The sequence below is a fragment of the Rhincodon typus genome, chromosome 13 (genome assembly GCF_021869965.1).
Source record: "Rhincodon typus isolate 14 chromosome 13, sRhiTyp1.1, whole genome shotgun sequence".
NCBI lineage: Eukaryota > Metazoa > Chordata > Chondrichthyes > Orectolobiformes > Rhincodontidae > Rhincodon > Rhincodon typus.
The window spans coordinates 19,966,450-19,992,622 of NC_063344.1; the positions used below are offsets into that span (position 1 = coordinate 19,966,450).

At 37.9% G+C, this 26,173-nt stretch overlaps 1 protein-coding gene across 1 annotated transcript in view; it reads right to left on the reverse strand.

The window, feature by feature from the left end:
- Positions 1 to 5,120: 5,120 nt before the first annotated feature.
- LOC109928674 (deleted in malignant brain tumors 1 protein-like) overlaps positions 5,121 to 26,173 on the reverse strand; it is a 38,910-nt gene continuing 17,857 nt past the window's right edge. Inside the window, exons 5-14 of the mRNA XM_048604545.1 lie at positions 25,474 to 25,788; positions 22,340 to 22,651; positions 19,314 to 19,619; positions 17,952 to 18,266; positions 17,301 to 17,375; positions 15,901 to 16,206; positions 15,061 to 15,192; positions 7,146 to 7,232; positions 6,980 to 7,063; positions 5,121 to 6,049 (exon numbers count right to left, since the gene is read on the reverse strand). Of these exons, the coding sequence (XP_048460502.1) occupies positions 5,994 to 6,049; positions 6,980 to 7,063; positions 7,146 to 7,232; positions 15,061 to 15,192; positions 15,901 to 16,206; positions 17,301 to 17,375; positions 17,952 to 18,266; positions 19,314 to 19,619; positions 22,340 to 22,651; positions 25,474 to 25,788 (1,988 nt within the window). The 3' untranslated portion in view covers positions 5,121 to 5,993. The remainder of the gene's footprint in view (positions 6,050 to 6,979; positions 7,064 to 7,145; positions 7,233 to 15,060; positions 15,193 to 15,900; positions 16,207 to 17,300; positions 17,376 to 17,951; positions 18,267 to 19,313; positions 19,620 to 22,339; positions 22,652 to 25,473; positions 25,789 to 26,173) is intronic.

Sequence of the window (26,173 nt, forward strand, 5' to 3'; positions counted from 1 at the left end):
AGAATTCCTGGAAGCATGGCACTCCACGAAGCATGCTATTAATAAACACATTGAACTCGACCCCATATACGCCCCACTACGGAGGAAACCCGGAAGTGAGGCAATCCATCGCAACGGACCCCGGAGTTTAAAAACCAGGCGGGAAAACACACCGACGCTTCATCAGAGGCTGCACTGAGGATGTTACCAAGCACGGTAGCGAAATGTCTGCAGAACAACAAATCAGCTTGGTGAGCCAACCAACCTCAACACCCACAACCCGAGCTACAGATCTACTCCAAAACCTTAGAATATGGAATTCTGTGTGGCTAGTCTGACAGCTAATGCTGTTCTGCATAGATCACCCTCATGAACTTCTTTCTTCCCCCCAATATTTGATCTTTGGATTACTCCCTCAAGGCTTTCAATTAATTAGCAAAACTGAATTACCAAGTGAGCTTTGATACATTCCTGTTGCTATACTTAATGCAACCAATCCTTGCAAAGGTGAAATATGCTGGCACAAAGGCAATCACACACTGCACTTAATCCTATCCAGAGCACTCACTACTGTATGCAAAATAATTGATTGAATGGTGCAAAAATTAAGATGATGGACACAATTTAAAGATCTACTTAAGCATTGACTTTTTTTGAAAATAAAAAAATGCTCTCATACAGCTTATGTTAATATCCATATCAATAAAGACGAAAATGTTCTGGGACAGGTTGTATTTTACTTTTCTTCAATTCCTCCTCATTGTGTATTCTCCTTGGACTTAGTTCTAAACAAAAAATCCAAACATTACTTCAACAACAACTTATATAGCAACTCACCTCCTGACTCTCCAAAACCTGTCCACTATCTACAAGGCACAAGTTAGAAGTGGGATGAAGTACCTTCTACTTATTGGATGATTGCAACTCCGAAGCATTCAGGAATCTAGACTATGTCCCAGAAAAAATAGTTCACTTTACGGGCAACTGATGCATCACCATCAACATTCACCTTCTTCGCCAGTAGGCACTGGCAGCACCGTTTGCTATCTACACAATGCACTGTTCCAGCTAACATTGGCTCCTTCGACTGAACTCTTCAAACTCATAGCCCTTACCACTTAGAAAGACAAGGAGAGCAGATACATGGTAAAATCACCATTCGCAATTCCCCCTACAGCCCGCACACCATCCTGATGTGAAATTATATCACCATTCCTTCTCTGTCACAGGGCCAAAATCCTGGAATTCATTCTGAAGTAGCATTGTGGATGTACCAATTCCCTGTGTACTTCAAAGGTTCATAAAGGCAGCCCACTACTACCTTTTCCACGTCAATTATGGGAGTGTAACAAATGTTGGGCTACCCACACGTACACTCTACGTGATGATGTAGTGTTCAGAGTCATGCGTCTCTGGATTAGCACACATGCATTGTTACACATGGTTATAGGGGTTAGGAAGCACTTCCGGTTGCCTTTGCTGACATCAGTGCAAGAGCTTCATATGATACTTTAAATCATGTATGTTCCTTAAATGGTTTTGGGGAATGCAGATTGCAAGGGGATTGAGGTTGGAATACAGGAGTGGAAGTCAGGACCTGGGATATAGTGACGTGGAAGGTGGGGGAATGCAGGGATCAAATCTCTCTCCTTTCCCCAATTCCCTCCTCCCATCATTCCATCCTCTGCCGATGAATATTGTTTCAAAAATGCGCACACTTCAACACTCATGTTCAGTGCATTATTTGCATATGATGTCAGCTGCACTTTCTAAGTGATGATGTAGTGTCTGGCATAATGTGCATATGCATTTCTAGATTAACTTACATGCATAGTTATCCACTGTTGGAGATGTCAGAAAAAGACTGCCTCAATCCATTCTTGATTCATGTTAATAATGAAACTATTTGCGTGAAATTGTGAATTCCAGCCTTGTCCAATGCAAATATTACTGCGCTACAAATAAGCATGGGGTGTAAAATAATTATGCAATATTGACTAAATCTTTGTTCATTGCTAAATTCATCTGAAACTTCGTCATCAGAAGCCTGCACATTTCAAACTCCAGTCTAAGCTCACAGGGATGTTAGCAATTCTTGTCCATCCCTTGCCACTTTCCTCAAGGCACAGGTTTGATTGATTTGATAGGTTACGGCGCAAGGCAGCTAAAACAACCAAGTTTTTGACCAAAGGACATGTGGACCAAAGTGAACAGGATCCTGGTTTCCTTAGTAAACGTACAAACATACAAAAAACAAACAAGAGGCAAGATTCTAAGTGGCTTGACAAAGTAGATTATGGAGGAGTTTACACATCCAGGTGTAATCTAGAACCAGGGACACACATAATGGGGTAACCCATTTTAAATGGAGAACATTTTTCTCTCAGGCAGCCGTCAGTTTTCCAAGCATTAAACCTTATTGTTATACTGAGTTACAACAGAATTCCAAAGTTAGGTATAAATGCATGTTGCATACCTAAGTTACTACTTTCTCTTAAAACTCGCCAAGTTAACAGTTAAGCCAATTAAAATACAAAATTATGTGTCTTCAAACTAAACTTCCATTTGAAAGCATCTTCATACTTGATTTGCTGTCAATCAAGCCATAACAAGGCATTCTTCCCAAAAGAATTTATGTTAATGTGGGGATCATATGATTATATCTTACCTAACAACATACAGCTGAAGACAAAGAGAAGATATAACATCAGTCACCTGAATTAACAACACTGAAACAAAATATGTTATTAATACTTAGCTCACTTGATATTAACACACAACTAAACTATGACCAGTCCTGTACTTAAATTCCTTATATACCTCTGGATGATGCGACCAATACAAAAAGATGTTATGTCTAACAGGAAAGAATCTTTGCTGAGAGTTAAATTTCTACCTATGTCATCCATTGACTTTAGCTAGCTCTATCATAAACTATGAGATCATTTCAAAGGCTGCAAGTCCTCCATGAATACATTCTCAATCCACTTCTTTGCCTCTTTCATAGTCATATCCTCCAGTCTTTGAGCAAGGACCAAAGTAGACAACACTATCTTAATATGTGCGACTGCCTCCTGAAACAAAGTGTCCAAGTAAACTTCCCCCTTGATGATGTGTCACGGCTCAACCTTCAGTTGAATCACACTGAACCAATGTTCCTTCAGTTTTAAATATTTAATAGAAACTTGCATCCCTCAGATTGCAAAGGTTTCCACATTTTGCACATCACATTTCACCTGCTCTGCCAGTTTAATAGCAGTTACTCAATTAATTAACCTGACTAATCCTTCCTCTTCTTTTATCCTTCCTTGAATCAATGCTCCAATCACTTCTTTTGAAATTTCCAGTCAAAATAAAGAGGAAATGCTCACCTGTCAATTGAATTAACTGCTATTTATAAAACTCATTACGAGATAAAATCTTGCAATTACTCAAATAATTTGAGTTCTCTAAAGTAAATAAGAAATGTTTTCCTCATCAATGAACTACAGTTTATCTGAGATATCACACTTGAGTTGCTCAGAATCAGACTAGTCCCCTCTGAAACCATGGACAGCAGCAGCATTTTTATGACAGCTCCTTATTTATCACTCACACACTCTTTCATGGCGCCTCTATGTAATGTAGTTACTTGATTGCATGTTTACTCAGTCTTTCCCTTACTCACCAAACTCCGACAGTGACACACTGTGTCAGGCTGAAATCATGACAAGCCTGGCAGATATCATCATTGTTTCTACTTACTGTTAATACAGATGGTCATAACCAAGGTTTGTATATGCAATGAAACAGAATTAAATCATGATGTTTAAAGATAATCTAAGGCAGAATACATTGAAAGTCAACAATATTGCATAGCAATTATCAAACATTTTTTCCATCTATTCATGGGGATATACATCTTTGGCAAGGCCAGCATTTATTGTACATCTCTAAATTGGTTGATGTCCATCACGTTGCAAGGACTCATATGATTGTGGGTAGGAAGATCTCCTTGCCTTGGCAGATATGTCAATAACTAGTGTGGTGAAACATTTCTGATGTATATTATACAAAATTAATCTTAGAGCTTGGATTTTGAACTGATAGTATGTGCACTTTAGTCTATGTGTATGGGTTGGTTGAATTATTAACTTGTCAGTTTTTCTGGAGCCATAATTATTTTAAAACAGCATGTGATAATGGGATAACAAGGTGTAGAGCTGGATGAACGCAGCAGGCCAAGCAGCATCATAGGAGCAGGAAGGCTGACGTTTCGGGCCTAGATCCTTCATCAGAAGTGGGGGAGGGGAAGGGGTTCTGGGAATTTGTTTGTGTTGTGAGAGTTTTATGATGGGACATGTTAAAGCTTCGCCATTGATTTGACCAGGATGTATCCATCACCAACTCAGTGCAAATCAGATCATCTGTGGTATGCTCCCATCAGAGCAATAGTGTTACAAAGTAAGATGTACCTGATTGACTGGAAAGTGTTTTAACAAATCCTGCAGTCATGAAGTCTCTATAAGGATGTGCCGTTTTTCCTTGTTGAAGCACTAACTGAAACGCTTGGATAGGTGTGCGGGTAAAGCAAAATATTTGTCAGTCCTTTAAGATCATTTTCACCCTAGTAATGCTTCGGTTATCAAACAATAACAGTAGTTCCTTACAATTTTATTTTTTTCATGTCTCAAAGAAATAAAATTTAATATTTTTTGGTAAACATTAAGAGCAATATTATCAGTATGTCAGATAATTATATTATCCTTAATATAAATCGAGCTATTCAACTGATCAGGTTTTAAGTGGCATAGTGGAATGTTTGTAATGAGTTGATGTTTCAAATTAAAATTAAATTCTTTATCTTCCATTCAAAGCCATGTACCAAGATACAGCTGAATGGGTTAATACATAGTTTCTTCTTTTGCTGTTTTGCAGATTCTTCTACATTAATCTCACATTGTTTTTGGGAATGTTCAAACTTAGGTAGTTGTGGTTCTCAATTATTATCAATTATTAAACAATATTTACTTTTATTTGCTTACAAATCTATCTTTGAGCCAGAAGTCCAGGTTCAAGTCCCACCTATTCCTGAGCTGTGTCATCACACATCTAAAAAGTTAGATTAAAAAATATGGACAAATCAACATGAATTCCAAATTTTGAACAAATATCATTTATTTCATTTGCATGCAATACATGTGACAACATTGAAACACAAACCCAAAAAAAAGAACAACTGAATTAATATTGCTGGATTGCATGAGTGATTTGGAACATATTATATATTTATATTCCTACATTGGACCATTATGAATGTAAATGCTCACTACAAAAGGCAGATTTCTATCTTTCTCATGCTACCGCCTCTTCCTGTACAAACAGTTTTCATTGATACAACCATAACAATAATAAAATGTAGCTTCAAGCAAATTAATTTTCTTGGTTTTTTTTAAAAGCTATAATCTTGATTCATTTACTGAACAAACACTGTTTGCTGCACATTTAGTTTGTTATCTCACGCTTCCCTGATGGAACTGCAGCTCAGCAGCTACTATTTTTATTATATGTTTCTCATTCATTCAGTGTCATTCTGTAAGAATCTTGATGCTGATTCTTCATGTCCTGCAATTGTAAATGTTGATGTTGATTTTGACATTGATTTTTTTTTCCTAAAAACTGTTTTGCCAGAAAATGTCATAAAATGAATAAAGCTCTCAGATGTTTTAGATACATGTTTCTTTCAGAAAAGAAAAATTAACAAATAGAATTCAAGTTTGTTTACAGTTTTAAAAGTCAACAATTCACATAGATCAATAGACTACTCTACAGCATAGAATTGAATTAGACTTAGTATACTCAGTATCAAAAATCACATTTTGTTCACTATTTCATTCATTCAGCTATTTTAGAACAGGCTGCATGTATCACTACAATAACATTACACATTTGGTTCAATCATGAAACATAATTAACAAATGTGATTTTTCTCCCATTAACACAAGTGGTGAAAGTCACCACAACTCCTTCTCAAATTATTGAATGTCGTCATATTCTCTTCCAAGTTCAGCACTGATTGAAGTGTGTGCATCTAAAAAAGGAAAATGGGCTGGTGAAATGAATTTAATATACTCAAGTTAAACCCCAAAATAATCAGTTTAGTTTGCTGACATTTCATGAATCCAGCGCATTGCCAATTGGTTTACTATCAATTTATATTACTCCATGTATTCATTCTGCCATCACTGACTCCACAAAGGATTATAACTGTTTTAATTGAAAACCTTAATTACAATGTATTATCTATTCCTCTGAAACCTATTTAAGACTTCTGAATAAAAATGCTTTATGTTTAAAAATAGGAATAGCTTAAAGGAAAATGCTTGTCATGAGGACTTTTCTGTTGTTTTGAAAAAAGTACTTAATTTCTATTTCTGATTACTGAGGACATGTTATCAATGTATCTTTTTCCATTAGTGACATTTCAAACAGCTTTAGAATGTATCACATAAAGATACAGGATTTGTCCTTGGGGCCAATATTTATACTTTTGGTCTGTTCTGAACACTGGTCAGAAGGATAATTGTAACATTTATATTGTGGTAGCTCTTTGAATTTTGTTAAATGTCCAGAAGGTGTTTCTGCATTATTTTAGACAATGAGAAATGCAGTTTCAACTATGTCGTCCAAAAATGACCAAATGAATTGTCTAACAGTGACCTTGACTGATGTTTATCACAATACATACAGATATTTGAGTGAAATCATTCTTCTAACTGCTGAAGGTGACGAATAACAAGGCAATGGCTCTTGAACCACACTGTCAATGTTCTTCATTTGGAAGATACAATTTGAGTTAATATTCATATATTACATCATATTTATATTCGTGAGTGACTCAAAAAATAAAGAAAAATCTATTGTTAATATGGTAGCTTGACTTAGAGGAGATTATTTTAGTTTGTCTTGCTTTCCATTGCGGTGATGGAATGGTATGAGAGCGGGCCGCAAACTGGCATACCTTGCATATGTATATCATCACCTTCATGTAACTCACTTCCTGTATAATATTCCAGTTTATTCAGGGAACTGTTAGAGTGGAAATCTATAAGTGGAAAACATTGAAAACGTAAAATTACCATTCCATTTTAATATAAAAGTATCATATGTATCTTAAAGAAAATTACCTGGGTCTGTACCAAAGTTGTGAATCTCTATCTCTTCATAATCAGGTTCAGGAAATCTACTGGTAGAATATTGCGTCTTTCTGTTGTCTGTGGAACCAAGAAAGCCAGATTATACATGAACACGCATTAAGGACTACATCAATCTCTAATACCCACTTTCCATGTTCCATCTTTCTTTATTGTTTCCTGGAAAGCTTTTATATAACCTTTTAAATTGCATTCGCCAAACCCTGAAGGATGCTATGTCCTCAAGAAATTTCTGCACCGATACATCAATATGTATTTTTCTTAGCCAGCAAGTGTTCATGAAATCCATGGTCATATTGAGACAGCAATGTGGCTAAAGCTTATTAAAACAGCCTGCTGCAACTGTAGACCCAGGCTCCGTGAGGAATGGTCTTAATGTGATAGTCACAATCAGAGTCTTGCACTATGACATTAAATGTCTTTAAACCTTTTCAATGTATCAAATGTTTGCAAATGGGAGTAGATTAATTCATTTGGTTGGAATAGACGAGTTGGACTGAAGGGTCTGTTTCTTTGCTGTACATCTCCATGACTCTATGACACTGCCCTGAGGAATTCTGCTGAGATAAACAACCTCATACAACAACAACTATCTTCCTCTGATTCTACAAGATATGACTCTAACCAATGGATAGTTTTCCTCCTGATTCCCATTGAATATTGTTTTGCAATGGTTCCTTGATACCACAATCAGTCAAGTGTGACCTTGATGTTTGAACCAAGGCTGTAATGAGGTCATGATGTAAACCTGGTGGGACCCAAACTGGGTGTCAGTCAGCAGGTTATTGCTAAGACAGCTCTGCCTGACAGCACTAGTGATGAAACCTTCCATCATTTTCCTGATGATCAAGAAAAGACTGATGTGATGGTAATTGGCTGGGTTGAATTGGTCTTGATTCTTTTTTGCACAAGGCCACCGGGGGAATGTTCCACTTGCCAGCGTTATAACTGTACTAGACAATCTAAAAGGGGTGCAGCAAGTTCTGGTGTGTACATTTTCAACACCATTGCCAGAATTTTCTCACAGTCCTTAGCCTTTAGAGTGTCCAGTGCTTCTAGACATTTTTTAAAATATCACATGATATTATAAATCACATTGGCTGAAGACTGGCATCTATAATTGTGACGAGCTCTGCAGGAAACCCAAGCTGAATCATTCACTTAATGCTTCTGGCTGCAAATTCTTGCAAATGCTTCAACATTATGTTTTGCACTGATGTACTGGACTCTCTCATTATTGTGCATTTTTACACAGAGGGTAGTTTGCATGTGAAATGAGGAAAGTGGATACAGGTACAGTTACAATGTTTAAAAGACACTGAGATAAGCACCTGAATAGAAAGGCTTTGGAGGGATATGTGCCATAAGCAGGCAAGTGTCACTAGTTTAGTTTGGGATTATGTTCGGCATGGTCTGGTTGGACAGTAGTGTCTGTTTCCATGCAGTATGACTCCATGACTCTATGGGAATATTTGTGGAGCCTTATCATCCAGTAAGTTTTCTAATTTATTTAATAAATATGGTAGTACTTAGGTCAGGTTAGATCAGAGCTGATGGTTTGGAATTGCTTAGGCCTGTCTATCACTTGCTGCTTTTGGTGTATGACAACAATCATGTCGTTTTGTAGCTTCAGCAGGTAGACAATTCATTTTGTTGCTTCTGGCATGCCATCCCGTACAATTCAATAAGCCAGGGTTGATCACTTCCTATTCATGTATTCATCCAGTAACCTTTTAAATGTTGCAATGGTACTGGCCTCCATCACTTCCTCTGGCAGTTCATTCCATACATGCACCACCTTCTGCATGAAAAGGTTGCTCCTTAGGTCCCTTTTAAATGTTGCCACTCTCACCTTAAACCTGTGCTCTCTAGTTTTGGGCTTTCCTACCCTAGGGAAAAGACCTTAACTATTCACCCTATCGATGACCCTTTTGGTTTTATAAACTTCTTTAAGATCACCCCTCAGCCTCCAAAGATCCAGGGAAAATAGCCGAAGCCATTTCAGCCTCTCCCTAAAGCTCAAACTCTCCAACACTGGTAACATCCTTGTAAATCTTTTCCTAGGCCTAACCATTATCAGCTGCTTCATTCTGACCTACCCTCCAAAGAGTATCCCACCCAGACTCAACACACCCTCACCCTTTCACCGTAACCACACATTAACCACGTCTAATCCACCTAGCTTCCACATTTCTGGACATTACAGGGCAATGTAGCATGGTAAATCCAAGTAAACTGCACATCTTTGTGACAGAGGAAGGAAAGTGGATCACCCAGCAATAACCCATGCAGATACAGGGAGAACATGTAAACCCCAGAAAGATAGTCACGCAGGATGGTATTGCACCTGGGATCCTAATGCTATGAGTCAGCAGTGCTAACCACTGAGCCGTCATGCCGCCTCTTTGTTGATCCAAACAAAATTGGTAGGTAGAGCTGATGAGGTATTTGCATCACTATCAGAGGAAGTATCTGAGGTGTATCATGAGGTGATTTTAAGTGCTTATGAGTTAGGACCAGAAGTCTACAGACAACATTTCAGGAATCTAAGGAGGCAACCTGGTCAAATGTATTCTAAGTTTGAAAGGATCAAACAAAGTAATTTTGATAGGTGGATAAGGACTTTGAAAATAGATCAACTATATGACGCTCTGAGGGAAACAATTATTTTGAAGGAGTTCAAAAATTCACTTCCTGAAGCAATGAGAATTCATGTGGAAGAACAGAGAGTTAAGACTGCAAGATTAGCAGCAGAAATGACAGATGATTATGAGTTGGTTCATAAATCATAATTTGGCTTCCGACAATTTGTGAGGGATGTACATATGAAAAAAGAAAAATCCTCAGGTGGAAGGGAAAAGGAGATTTCATTGAAGAAAGTGAAGATAGTTTATTACAGGGTAAAAAAGAAACCCATGAGTGGGAAATAAAAGTACTAAAGCTCTGGAGCCTTCGTTCTAATCAAGTAGGCTACATGAAGTCACAGTGTTGGTAGTTTAGAAAAAGCGCTGTGAAGACGGGTGTAGAAAACAAAATAAGGCAGTGAGTTTTCTTGAAGTAGCAAAGGAAAGCTCAGTGGAAGCTAATAATCTGCAAAAGAAAGTATAAACTGATCAGTGGTCATTTGAGAAGAAAGTGCCAGATCTCTTTAAACAAGTTACTTGCATGGGTAAGGTTTACTCATGTGTGCCAGGAGGAGTAGGTAAAGAAATTAAGATTTTAAGAGATGCAGGAGCAAGTTAATCTTTGATCGTGAGAGATGAGGAAATAAGTAATTCAGGAGTATTGGCATAAAATATGGTAATATGTGGGATTCATTGTGAGAAGAGCAGTATTTTATTATATAGAGTGGGGTTGGAGAGTCTGGTGAAAAGCAGTGATGTGTTTTTGGGTGTAATAGACAAATTCTCAGTTTCAGAAATAAAGTTTATCATAAGTAATGATACAATTGGATCACAGTTGAGAGTGATGCCTACTGTAGTTGAGAAGCCAGCGGAAACTCAGACAACCGAGTTCATACAGGAAGTATATCCTGGGATTTTTCCTGACCATATGGTAACAAAGTCACAAAGCGACAGATAGAAACTGGAAGAGAAATCAAAGAATAAAAATAAGGAATTTGAAGTTCAATTATCAGATACTATGTTTGATCAAATGGTTGAGAAGAAAAAGACAAGAACAGGTGGAGGACAAAGTAGATATTTTTAGTTCAGAGAAATTAGCTGAATTACAACAGAAATATGAAAAAAAAACTACAGCTGTTGTATCAAGAAGCAGACCAGAAGTATCTGAGTGTATCCCAGAATATTACTATCTTAAAAATGAAGTCTTGATGAGGAAATGGAGACCATCACATATTCAGGCAGATGAGAAATGGACAGAAGTTCATCAAGTTGTATTACCAATGGGATATAGAAAGGAGGTGTTGAGGGTGGCACATGAATTACCAGTAAGAGGTCATTTGGGAGTAAGGAAGACTCAAGACACAATGCAGGAGGATGTGGTTGAATTTTGCCAGACATTTCATACCTGTCAGGTAATTGGAAAACCTCAGTCAGTGATAAAACTCAGCACCCTAAATACCCATTCCCACATTTGAGGAACCTTTTACAAGAGTCTTAATTGATTGTGCAGGACCCCTACCTTAAAAAAAAAGTGGGAATCAGTATTTGTTGACCATAACAGATGAGTCAACTAGATTTCCAGAGGCCTTTCCCTTATACAGTATCCTGGCTAGAAGGATTGTAGAAGAGTTACTCAAATTTTTTTACGAGATGCAGACTACCCACAGAGATACAATTGGATCAAGAGTTAAACTTTACATCAAAGTTATTCAAGGAAGTTATGAATTGTTTAGGGATAAAGCAATTCAAATCCACTGTGTACATCCAAAATTGTAAGGACCACATGAACATTGGCATTAAACTTTAAAGACCACATTGAGGGCTTATATTCAAGACTGTCAGAGGATTGTGATAAAGGAATCCCATTTGTACTTTTTGCGATTAGGAATAAACCTAATAAATAAACTAAATTCAGTCCATTTGAATTAGTTTTTGGACATGAGGTGAGAGGACCACTGATATCAAATAAGGAGAAATTGTTGAGTCAGATTTCAGAAACCACACTTTTGGACTATATGTCAAATTTTAGGGAAGTTGACAAGTTTTAGTGGATCTTATCAAATCAAAAGGAAACTGGGTGAGGTGAATTATTTGATAAGAAAGCCATATAGAAAGAAATTTCACAACATGTGTCATGTGAATACACTCAAAAGGTATTTTGATAGGGAAGGAAAGCAAAAGGAGAATGTGGTGTTGGTTACAATACAGAATGAAGAACTAAGTTCAGGTAACTATGAACTGGACATTCCTCTAATTAAATTGGAAAATAAGAAAGTTCTCAAAATTGGGATAAATGATTGAATTATTTTCCAGAGGAAACCAAAATGACCTGAAAGAGTTAAAAATCCCAGTCATGTAGGGAGAGATATGGGAATAAACTGGGAAGTACTAATCTGATTATGCACAATGTAGATATTGGAAATGCTGTTTCAATTAAGCAATGTCATTATCAAGTTAACTCTCTAAAGTTGGCACAAGTTCAAAAAGAGATTGACCACATGCTTGAATACAATATAATCAAAGTGGGTTGCAGTGAATGGAGCTCATGCAAAGCAATGTTATCAAAACCAGATGGTACCAATGATTATGTGTGGACTATCATAAAGTCAATGCAGTTACAAAATCTGCTACATATCCACGTTTGGAAGACTGTATTGAGAAGATGGAGAAGCAACTTATATTTCTAAGTTGGGCTTACTCAGACGATATTGGAAGGCACCCTTTATCTGAAAGAGCGAAGGAAATTTTGGCTATGGTAACACCAAATGAACTGTAACCGTTTAATGTCATTTACATTTCATGTCAAAAATGTGCCAGCCACATTTCAAAGACTAACCAATAAAGTCATTTTGGGATTACCCAATTTTGTGGTGTACATTGACGATCTGCTGAATTTTAGTCACACATGAAGGGATAATTTGCAACATCTATCGGAATTGTTCTATCGACTTTGGTAGGCAGGCTTGGTGATAAACCTGGATATGAGTGAGTACACAAAAGCCTAAGTCACATTCATGGGTTATGTCATTGGACATGGAAAGATGGCCCCACGGGATGTGAAAACAATGATTATTGGGCAATTTCCCACACCATCGATGAAGAGGGAAGTACTACGATTCGTGAGACTGAGTGCTTTTTTATAGGAAGATTGTATCAAATTTTAGCAGTGTGGTTGCACCACTGACTGATTTGCTGAAGAACTTCAGAAAGCTTCAGTGGATGGAGAAATGTCAGAAGACAGTTGACAGCCTGGAAGCTGTGTTAACCATTGTCCCTGTGTTAGTCACATCTAATTATGCAAAACACTTCAAGCTAGCTATTGATGAGAGTGATGCGGCAGTCAGTGCTATACTCTTGCAAGATGACAAGAAGATAGGTATTTTTTGAGAAAACGGAATAACCATCAAGAGAAATATTCCACAAATGAAATTACTGTTGGCATTGCAACATGTCATCATTTATGTTGCCAGTAATGTGTCTGAGACAATTGTAGATACAGATCATAAACTTTAAAAATGTTTGGAAAACTCTAAGGATAAAAATTCCAGACTGTTTAAATGGAGCTTAGTATTGCAGCCAGTTAATTTGAAAATTGTATATGTGGCAGGATGAGAGAACATGATAGCTGACGCATTGCTGCAAATTTGATTAAGAAAGACAGAGGCATTCGGTGATGGGAAAATAGGATTGAACTGGACTGTGGCAGTGAATGTTTGCATGCTTAGAGGCTATGTAATGTTGTCTGCTGATTGTGTAAGACTAAAAGTTTTAAAAATGAAGCCTGCTTTCTGGTTCATTCTTTGAAGGGGGAAGGTGTGATAATATTATAGCTTCAAGGGTGTTTTTTGTCCTTTTATTTGAAGGGATGTTTAAGACAGCGGTGCCAAGCTTTTGACTTTAATTCAATAAAATAAACAGCTTGTGAGGCCTTGTTATTTTTTAAAGTTGAAACAATAGAGGCAGCCTGAATGGGTGAGTTCAAGCTCCCCCAGTGACAGGACTGTTAGTCTTAATTTTTCAGTAGCAGTATCTGGGGTCTCCTAAGCCTGGGTTTCAGAGTTGTAGTACATCTCTCCCTACTATTGTCTCTCTCTCAGAGCATTTTCTTGATGATTTTCCTGCTGGACTGGAGAATTGCATGTAAGATAATCTATTTAACGAATTTGCCTTTGCAATTTGTGTTTATCGGATGTTACTATGTTGGAACAGTTACTGTTTAGTAGTTAAATAATCTATATTTCTGTTAAGTTTTCTAACAGTGTTAAGTAATTCCAATTTCTTCTTTCTCTTGTTGCATTTGAACCGTCATGTATGAATAAAGTGTGTTTTGCTTCAAGACTGGAAGTTTGACCAATCAAATTGTATCAGGAACTCAAAACCTGGCACTTGCCTTTAAAATAAGGAAACATTAGTGTCCAGGCTATCTTCTTAATATATTTTGAGGGGTTTGACCTGATCCATAACAGTCTCACACTCATCTGAAACATTACGTTTGTAAAACAAAGGTGTCATGGAAATATCTGCTGTTTTCTGATAGCAATGCCCTGACTAATCAGTCAGTGGGGAGGCGATGGCCTAGTGGTAATATCGCTGGACTGTTAATCCAGAGACCCAGATAATGTTCTGGGGACCTGAGTTTGAATCCCACCACAGCAGATGGTGGAATTTGGATTCAATAAATATCTGGAATTAATTATCTAAGGATGACCGTGAATCCATTGTTGATTGTCAGGAAAGACCCATCTGGTTCACTAATGTCCTTTAGGGAAGGAAATTGCCATTCCTACATGTGACTTCAGACCCACAGCAATGTGAATGATCCTGAACTACCCCATGGACAATTAGGGATGGGCAATAAATGCTGCCTACCCAGCGACACCTTTGTCCCGTGAATGAATAAAGGTATCAGAATCTATCTGACTGGCCTGAGAATGAAGGTGGCCAGTTAACTGTCCCACTTGCCTCATCTTTGTGCCAGTGATGCTCTAACCAATCATCACCCTCTTCTCATGCTGTGTTAAATGCAGTCTCTTCAAGTCTGTTTCTGTGTGATGAGTGTGAAATGAGAAGCTTCAACTGCTGGTTTCCTTCCAACAATGTTTAACGAAAATTCTCCAATTTGTGTAACATCCTTGCTTATTATCTCTGTAACTAACATGTGACCATATCCTTCCTGCAAACTGTAAGAATTGTAGAATGATAAGATTAGGAGGAATCAACCACAATACATCTGGGGCAGAGCTTTTAATATTAAATTTACCAACCTTTCTGGAAGCATCTTTGTAATTCTGCAGCCAAAGCAAGTGACACAGCAATCAAAAGGGTAACAAAAATACAAGGGATGATGAATAGAGGGATTCTCTGCTGGTTGAAGGGAGCTGTGACTTGTTGATGGCCTGTAATCAAAAACATTTAATAATAACACAAAGGAAATTGGTCTCATGCATTTCATTTACATACAGACATACCAAAAGCTTGAACAGAAATATTTGCCAATTAAATTGGACAGGAAGCACATTATCAAGTGGAATTCTGGAATTGCATTCGTTGTTACAATTACTTATATGTAATCATTTAGTTTGGATTCAGTAGTGTACTCAGTCTGAATCTTGCACTTTCCATGTTTTGAACAGCATTTGATTATAACCTGGTGTTAAACATCAATTGCGCTAACTATTTAGAAATATTTGGAAATACAGTGGGCTGTAGTATGGATGTGGAAATAATGTAAAAATGCGACTTCAGTGTAAAAAAGGAGAAAAATATTAAAGTTTAATGCTGACTTCTTGAGAGTTGGCAAAGTAAATGTTGCAGAAAACAGAGAAACATGCAAATGGTAAATTAACTGAAAGGTGGAAAATCGAGCTCAGTATGGCTATGTGTTCAGTGATACACTTTGCACATAAAATTGATAAATTACAGTATCTTCTAAATGAAGAAATGGTGAAAGGATTACAGTTAGTGATAAACGCAAAATAAACATTGGAGAATTCTAGGGGTGGTAATACATTTTAGGACACAGAGATAGGGCAAATGAGAGCTTGGAGTGTTTTGAATGTAAGGATGAATGTGGTAAAATTGAGATTAAATTTAAAATGGCATACCAGAACATATCAAATTGACATCTTCTTTATGTTCACAGTAGTGATTGCCCATCACTGACAATTGGCAGTCCCACAGGAATAATTCACTCCCCTTGCATTTAACTTCATTAATCCAAATTGTGGTATTTTCTCTTTCAAATAGCACCTCTTCCAGAGCTGACACTGGATGGCCACAGTTTAACTGTCTACAGACGACAGCAGCATCATGCCTATCCCAGGAATCATCACAAATTGTTCCCCATGTATTATTGAAGAATATTTCAACTCTTCCAGAACAAGTATTAAATCCTGCAGCCAGCTGCAATTCTGTAGAAACAAATTTATGTGTGAGAATTTGAGGTGTTTTAAGGTGCAATTGAATAAAATTACTTTGTCTTGTTCCAGAATAAGAAAAAAGCACAATGATACAGTGTGTACCATGTACAAAATGCACTTCAGAAACTCAGCAAACCTCCTTCAACTATTGATACACACGAGCTCTGACACGAAAGTAAACAATGCGACTCCAAGCTACACACCATCTAGAAATTCACCAGTTGTCACCTTTCCTTTATTGCTGCTCAGTCAAAATCACCCACCTCCCCTACATAGCAATGCTGTAGGTTCCTACACCCAAGGACTGGTACAGTTCATGAAGGCAGATCACCATCATGCTCTCATAAGGAATTAGGGATAAACAATAAATGCTAAATTAGCCAGTGACAGCCAGGTCTCATGAATGATTAAAATAAAATCTCACAGGTTTGGGATAATTTGCTGCAATCTAAAAAAATAAATTAGTTGCCCAATTTGTACAACGCAAAATAACTGCTCAGTCTCATTTTTACTAATGTTTAAAGAGAAAGAGTCTAAAGCGTGGAAATGGAACTAATAAAATTATTAAAATCATTAAAATTAAGCCTGCTGAATGTAATTGAAAACCTGACATACAGTTATGCAGAACTTTGCGGAATTCCAAATGCCAAGTTTCAATTGTCCCTAACAGGGACAGTGTGTTCATTCCAGTGTGGAATATTGAATAGATGCAGTCTGACAGCTGATGTTGTGTTTTGATTTGTTCGAACTCTTTTCACCTTTTCCCAGGACTCATCCTTCAACCCTTTCCACTGCTTAGCAATACAAATTATCAAATGTCAAATGGCTACCACCAATATAACCAATCACCGTGGGGGTGAAACTAGCTGACATAAAGACAATCGTGCTCTGTACTTTGGCAACTGTATTTGCTACCATATATTAAATAACTGATATTTATGATACAAAATAATTGTTATTAGTGATGTAAAAGTTGAGATGATAGATTGTAAAGAATCACTTTTGTATTGATTTATGAAATTCCATAACTAACAAGAAAGGAATCCTCCTGCATGATATTTATTCATATCCTTATCAATACTTACCGAATTTTTCTGAAACTGGTTCAGTTTTGCTGTTCTTTGTATCTCCCTCATTGTGTATTTTCCTTGGATTTAGTTCTAAAAAAGAAACATGTAATTACTTCAACAAGACTCATGTTTATACAGCGCACTCAATGTCCCAAGCCACTTCATGGAATTGCAGTAAAACAAAATGTAACACAAAGGCACAAGTTAAATATTGGGTTGGAAGATAAAAGGCCTGGTCAATCGTAGTCAAGTTTTAAGGAGTACTGTAAGAGACAAAAGTGATGTATTGAAGCAGGGAGGTGTAGTGAAGGAATTATGAAGCTGAGGACCTGAGTGATTGAATATACCTTCACGACTTGTGCAGCAACTTTAATTGGAAATGCCCAAGCTACTAGGCTGACAGAATGGCAGATATTTTGGAGAGTCATGGGTCTGCAGCAGTTTAAAGTAGTAGGGAATTGTTAAACCTTGGAAGGAACTATTAACTGGGATCAAAATTTCAAAACAAATTGCTGCTTAACCAGGAAACGATGCAGGTGTGAGTGCAAAGGCTTTATCTGTACACTGACAATAAACATGTGAATAGTCTCAGATTTATAAATGATAGAAATATTAAAACATTGGTGAAATAATTCAAGACGATTAGGTTCCATTTGCAGTTCTTACCTGAACAGATGACTCCAACATCCTCCTTGTGGTCACAGTTATGTTGGCCCCATGGTGAAGATGGACATTGCCACAAGAATGTATCATGCAAACGACAGTTCACATCATCGAGCCAGATCTGTCCAGAACCGCTTCCAAATGTAATAGCACTTTCCACAGATTGGGCAGATCCACAGCTGAGCTGTTTACAAACAACTTCTGCATCCTCCATATCAAAAGAATCAGAACAAACAGTCCCCCAGGTCATATTGTAGAAAACTTCAACTCTGCCCTGACAGGGGTTCGCACCATCCTGCAGCCTCACAGCTCTGTGGTCTGTAGAATATAGTGTGAACTTTAATCTGAAACTCAGATAGAAACTGCTGGCAAAACTCAGCATGTCATTTGTGGGAAGAAACCGGAGTTAATGTTTCAAGTCTGGCAATTTCATCAGAACTGACAGCAGCTTGAAAAAAATCTGATATTTATGATGAAGAAGAAATTGGACAGGGTGTGGGGTAAAGGAAAGATGACTGGGTAAATAGAGATGGATCCCAGAGAGAGTCACAGAGTCATAGAGTTATACAGTTTGGAAACAGACCCTTTGGTCCAGCAAATTCATGCCAAACATAATTCCAAACTAAGCTAGTCCCACCTGCCTGCTCCTGGCCCATATCCCTCCAAACCTTTACTATTCATGTACCTGTCCAAATGTCTTTTAAACGTTGTAATCGTACCTACACTCACCACTTCCTCAGGGAGTGCATTCCATACTTGAACCAACCTCTGTGTAAGAAAACTTGCCTCGTGCCTTTTTTAAATCTCTCCTCTCACCTTAAAATGTGCCCCCTAGTTTTGAAGTCCTCCAACCTAGGAAAAAGGCAACTACCATTAACTCTATCTATACATCTCATTATTTTATAAACTTCTATCAGGACACCTCTCAACCTCTTACGCTCCAGGACGCATGGTGAAGATGTTGAGTAGTGTTTCAGTCTGGCCAGCTGTGAACTCTCCCAGGTATTAGTGTTTGGGTTTAGTTACAGAAATCAGGGTAGTGGAAGACAGTAATTGAGATATCTCTAGTAGTTAAAAGTGTGTGTTATTTGTTTAAGTACTTAATAAGCTAATTGCAGTTTTACAGTGCTCTATGTATCTCCCCTGTATTTTTGTCTATATATGTACTGTTGTCTTTCAGAGATGGGCAACATATGTTCATGTGAGTAAATCAATAGCCTTGCCCATTATTGACAGCATTAGGAAAAAAATTGCATAATTCAGTGATTGCCCGGACTAAATTTGAATATCAGTCCATGCCCAAGTTTGTTAAAGAATTCCATTTGACAGGACTGGAAAGGGTGAATATTTGAAAGGATACGTTACCTGAGCAGATAACTCCAGCATCTTCTTTATGATTGCAGTCGCTCTTGCTCAACGGTCCCAACAAACATTCCCACAAGACAGAATCATTCACTCCGCAGTCCAACCAAATAGGTCCCACTCCTGGACTAAATAAACCAGAAACTGGTGCACTTAAAGCCTGTCCACACTTCAGCTGGTTACAGACAACTTGGGCATCTGCTAAATCCCAGAAATCATCGCACGCAGTTCCCCAGCTTCCATTGTAGTAAAGCTCCACCCTTCCAGCACAGCGACTTCCACCATCCACCAATCTTATCTGAATATGATCTGTAAGACAGGAATAATTATATCTAACATTTTCTGGTCCAGAAAACAGTCCCTGTGCTGTACACATCAAATTTATTCCAAATTTATATCTCATTTCTCACTGTTTTACTTGCAACAATAAGTTTGTTCCATTTTTCTGAATATGTTGTGCCTTTTTTATTCCATAATCAATTCAGATTTTTAATCAAAGAAAGAATCAAGGGTTACGGATAAAAGGCAGGAAAGTGGAGTTGAAGATTATCAGATCAATCATGATCTCATTGAATAGTGGTTTCAATGGACTGAGTGGCCTACATCTGCCCTTTTGTCTTACTGTCTTAGGGTCCAAGACACATTCAAAATGAAAGTGAACTGCTAAAAATGATCAGTTGCAGCCCCTCACAACACAGATGCTACAATGCTACAAATAATCATGGGTATGAAAGGAAAATGTAAAATGACCATTTCTATGATTTTAACAGATAGAGCTCAAATCCATCTGAATCTGATTGAGAAATGACGCCTCCAAGTTTTAAAATCCAGTTTCTTTGCAGTGGTGTCATAGTTTAGGTCAGGAATTTTTGTCCATCTCTATCTTGAAGGTAACACTACAGCTGATTGGCTGGGTAGATTGCACCAAAGGCATTGTGATCAACCCAATGCATGTTTGAGAGTTGAACTGTTCAGGCTGGACACCACTATAGGTTAACTTCCTTAAATTACATAGTGAAATAGTTGGGCACACTTGTAGTGAAAATACTACTTCCATTGAGCACTTATAAAATGTAAACTTGCCAAGTTATAATTTCAGTCTGTTGCCAATGTTTCAGCCATGGCATTTAGGTTCCTTCCATTGTTCAAATTGTATGGCAAAGAAATGTCTGTAGTCCAATCAATTAGAAATCTTTGCTAATCATTTAAAGAGGAATTTATGCACATGTGGGTCAATTCGGAGAAGGTTCACTTGGCTGATTCCTGGGATAAAATTGTATCAGAGATAGTAGGAACTGCAGATGCTGGAAAATCTGAGATAACAAGTGTGTTATCTTACAAGGACAGCTTGGATGAAGTTGGGCCTATAATCCTTGGAGTTTAGAAGAATTAAAAGTGCCCTTATTGAAATATATATGTCTCAGAGAGGCTTAGATGGTAGACACTGAGATGATGTTTCCCCTCATGGGGCAATTTTAAATGAGGCAGCACTGCTTAAAAAAATTAATAGATTTCTGATTTTAGACAGAGTTACAGAGAATATTCTTCTCTCTCAAGTCATCATTATTTGAAATGCCCTTTGCCAGAGGACAGTGGAGGCTGTGCATTGAATATTTTAAAGGTTGAGTTAGATTTTCTTTATCATCTGGACTCAACAGTTTTAGGGGATAAACATGAAAGGTGAAATTTAATGACACAATCAGATCAGCCATCAACTTACTGATTGCCGGAAGAGCTGAAATAAACTACATCTTATTTCTTAGGTTCTTATGTTCAATTGGATTTGATGATTAGGCATGAAAACAACTATCGTGGAGTAGATTGAAAAGAATAAGAAGAGTACATTACTGTGTAACTGGGACAAATCATTATGTAACTTTTGTCCAGGAATACAAGCATCTCAGTTCTAGGACATTACTGTGGAAATTCCTCAGGGCAGTGTTCCAGGGAAACCATTGCCAGCTTCTCCAGCAACGACTTTCCATGCATCATAAGGTCAGAGTGTAGACTTTCACTGAGGGTTCAGTGAATATTCAGCACTTATCACAACTCCTCAGATACTGAAGCAACCTGCAACCATATACAACAAGATGTGGACAACATCCAGGCCAGGGCTGATATGCGGCAAGGAAGGGTTGCAACCTACAGATGCCAGGCACTGGCCATCTCAAAAGAGAGAGAATGTAACTATCTACCCTTATGGTTCAATGGTGTCATTACTGCTGTATCCCATACTGTCAACATTTTAATGGTTACCCTCAACCAGAAATTGAGTTGGAGGTATATAAATGTAGTGGTTACAAGAGAAGATCAGAAACCAGGGATTATTTAATGACCAATTCATGTACTGTCACCCTAATACCTGCCCTCACTTAGAAGACACAAAACAGGAGCATGATTGAACATTCTCAACTTGCATGGGTTGGTGCAATTCAAATAACACTCAACACCATCCAACACAAATCTTCCCACTTCACAGGAACCCCAAGCCAACACCTTCAGCATTTACTTCCTTCATAATCAGTACACAATGACAGTTTTGTGTGCAAAGAGACAACAAACATATGGCAACACCACCATCTGCAAATGCCCCTTCAAGACATACACCATCCTGACTGGGAAGTTCTATAACTAGCATACTAAAGATTTGACAGATATTTACAGTTTGCTCTTGATATAAGGATCGTTCATTTTCTTATGGAATTGTAGAGGTCTACAGCATAGAAAAAGTCATTTAAGTCAATCAAGTCTGTTCCACGCAAAAACAAGTCTAAACCTAACTATTCTATCCCTTTTCTAGCACTTGGTTCACAGCTGTGTATGCCTTAACATCACAAGCTCACATTTAAATACTTCTGAAATGTTATAAGTGTTACCATACCGACTGACATAAAATCCCTACAATGTGGAAACAGGCCATTCGGCCCATCAGGTCCACACCAATTCTCCAAACAGCATCCCACTCAGACCTTATTCCATTGCTGGCAGCAGAACAATAGTTATTTCTGAGGAAATGAAGAAGTCCATACCAGAGCAAACCACTCCTACGTCAACTGCAAGAGACGACTGCTCGTTTTTTGTAAAACTGCAATTCCGTAGGAAGGGTTCAGTTCCATTGCACCTGACATCATTAATCCACGTAGGTCCGGTGCCTTTTCCAAACTTCAAGTGGTCGTAAATGTTTATTGCAGAGCCACATTTCAGCTGTCTGCACACCACTTCTGCTTCATTCAAATTCCACTCAGTGTCAATCACTCTCCCCCAAACACCGTCATAATAAACTTCCACACGGCCTTCGCAAATACTGTTTCCGTTAGCCAGTCGTAACTGCCAATCTTCACCTGTAGGAATGCAATTTGATAATCTATGTTCATGCAATGTTTTAAAAATAATCATCTGAATATAAATTATGACTGTTAATCGTGTTGCGCGATTTATCTATTCCCCCAGTTAATGAATAGAGAATAGAAAGCAGAAATAGGAAGACAAAGTAGCCGGTCTTTGTAAGGTAGAGATACCCTGGAAGATTAATGTTTCAAAAGATTCGGTTGAAGCTAATGTGCTGCAAAGGACAAGATCTTTACAAGCAGGCAAGATAAAATAAAGAGGTACATTGTCAATTACACTATTATTATTTGAAGATGTGTAGCTGTCGCTGGAAAGGCCAGGCAACGGTTTGGAACTTCCATGATTCTGAAGGTAAAGTCACAATTCTTCAAGGGAGTGAGTTCCCGCAACCGAAGGAGAACGGCGATGCTGGAATGAAGAGTGGTGTGTGAGTTGAAAGGAAATTTGCTGGTGCTAGTGTTCCTCTGCGGCTGTTACCTTTAATTCCATAAATGATCTAAGTCTCGGGCTTGGAGGTTCTTGTCGACAGAACTTTGATTAATTGTTGCTGGGAATCTTTGATTTAACAGATCAGTTCTAAATCTATTTGATGTAGGGCATTACGAGTTACATATCATGACTGAGGGAGTCTTCTGAAGATGGAGGCTCGTCTCACATGACCAACAGATATATAAGCAGAAATAGGCCATTTGGCCCATCGAGTGTGTGCTGTCACTGGATCATGGCAGATATGTTTCTCAACCAAGTTCTCTTGCCTTGTCCCAGTAACTCTTGATCCCCTTACTAATCGATAGCCTATCTATCCCTGTCTTAAATGTACTGAATGACTTGGCCTTCTCAGCCCTTTGCACCAATGAGTTTCACAGAGTCACCACCTAAGATGCCGAAATGGGTAATCTACTGGGCAATTCTGGGTGGTACATGCTTGCACATGTGTCAGCCTTATCATTTACAGTGGTGTACTGAGCACATCCATTATTGTCAATCGGAATGCTTTTGTAATATTTTCAAACAGCTTTTTGGTTAATTTTCCAGAATTCATGACAGAATTTGACAAGGCTACAGGCGGTCAATCTGATCAATTAGTTCATTTAATTTTGTGTATGATTCTGTGGTTTAGTATGGCATTTAGCCTTATGTTGAAGCTTCTCAAAGTTGTATCCCTCATTTTTAGGAGTATCGTTTATTGCATATTCTTCTGCACTCCTCATTGAAAGACTATTGGTCATCTGCCTTGAATATAAAGGTTCCATGAGAGGTATGACATGCCAGGAGTTTACTGTTTGTGATGAAATAAAACATTGCTGCTTATTATATGCAATAGCATGTATGGATACCCAGTCTTGTGCTTTTAGGTTTGCACTGGAACTACCTAATTTAGCACCGTGTTACTGGCAAACCATTGTTGTCAGCATCTGCTATGCAAAGACTGTATTTCACCACAATAAGAAATCCATTGTAGTTACAGTGACCAATATTGCCATCGATGGATGTATCTGAGATGATTAGACATGTTTAGGCAGTGCGCTTCTCTTGCATTTGTTCCCTCATCACCTGCTGCACGGCTAGATCTTCACAACTGGCCAAGCACCCTCTGGTGGCGACACAAAGTTCTCTTGTAGATATTGAAGAAATCAACACAATGTTTTTAGTGCTTTCAGATTAGACTGGAAGCAAGTAGACTGTTATTGAGTCAATAATATAGTCTGTAATAATTCACTAGAAGAATCATTTTCTCAGAACATCTCTGGAGGGTAAAGTCAAGTCATGTGTGTCTCCCATAGCATATCAAAAGAGCCTAGAATGAATGAAGTGTTGATCGATTAAGCAAACAAAGTTGTGAGTAAGCGCAAAGTACCTATAAAGTATTCCATTCAGCCCAAAAGACCGTTTTATCATTTAATTATTCATGGTTAATTTGTGTTTAACTTGACTTGTAAGTCTTGGTTCCATGTGCCCTATTATCCCTGGATAGCCAAAAATGATTAACCTCAGAGTAAAATTATTATGTTCGCTGGCATCCAATGCTTTTTTGATCATGGACAGAGGAGTGGGGAAGTCCCAAACGTTTTCAATGCTTTGAAGAAAAAATTTCTTACATTTTACCCTGAATGGCCTGGCAGTGATATTAATTCAATGTCCCTTTATCCAGGATTCTGGCATCAGCATCAAAAACTTTATCAATGTTGTCAGTTCCTTTCATGATATCAAAATTTACAATCAAACCACTCTTTAATTGCAAGGGAAGAAAAGCTTTTTGTTACTGCATGGTCTCTTCATGGTATAACCCTTAGAACATGGTGAGTGGATATGTCAAGATATGCTTTCGATGTGTGTGATACCCAGAATGGTAGTCTATTCTCCAGATGCGCTGTCAGTCTAAACTCTGCATATCCAATTCAGAATGATAAGGTAAAAAAATACTTAGGATCAAAGGATATGTGTTAATATGGTTCATGAGTTATACACACTCACTTGAGACTGAGTCGTGAGCACCTGCTTCATTGTAGTGAATTCACATCAGCCTGGCATAAAGCATATTGCTTTGAGAATTAGTTGGAACTCTAATCAGTGTCATATCCAGCACACCTGCCGTGCAGATTTATAGTTGGGCCCCTCGCATGAATTGCTCAAAAGATTCATTTAAATTCCCTTTGATAATGAGGATAAATTGAACAGAAATGAGCAACTCTGACATCTCAGTCACAGATATATCACAATTTAAGCAGAACATGCTATTGCACATTTCTACTCACAAATAAGTGACAATTTAATTATCAGAATAATTGGTGCTTGACAATGAATCAATGCCTACCTGAACAGATGACATTAGCATCATTTCTGTGCGTGCACTCATGGTGTCCTGAGGATTCAATTGGGCAGTCAGTCAAACGGAGTTCATTGCCAATGCAAGTGTAGATATAATTCCATATTGGCCCATTTCCCTCTCCAAAGTATGCACCTCCTGGAGTTGAAATCGCAGTCCCACAACCGAGTTGATTGCAGACCACAGCTGCATCTTGTAAATCCCAATAGGTATCACATACAGTATTCCAGGTGCCATCAACCATTATCTCCACTCTTCCTGAGCAGGTATCACTACCACCAACTAACCGTGGTCTCCTTTTCCCTTTGTCCAAGAACAATGAACAGTTTTCAGTGGATTTATATTCATTTGGATAACCTTCATTTCAGTTAATTTTAAAGTGTACACAAAAGGAATCATTCAAACAGGAAAAGGAAAAAAAAACTGAGAAACTCTAAAAGAAACACATCATGGTGACCCAATATATTCTCATCTATCATACCAGTGAAACGCTGCAGTGCCACAGTGAAAGAATGAGAATTACTTTGGAAAAGCTGTTGGAACTCCTGTTGCAACAATGTAGTTTGTACTGTATGAGAAGCTCCGAATTTCCTAAGTGAAGAAATTATAAGGTCCTATCTCTTATTGCAAATGTAGTCCTGTTTTCATATACCATTGTAGTGAAATTTACTGTTTAAGAAAAATTGTA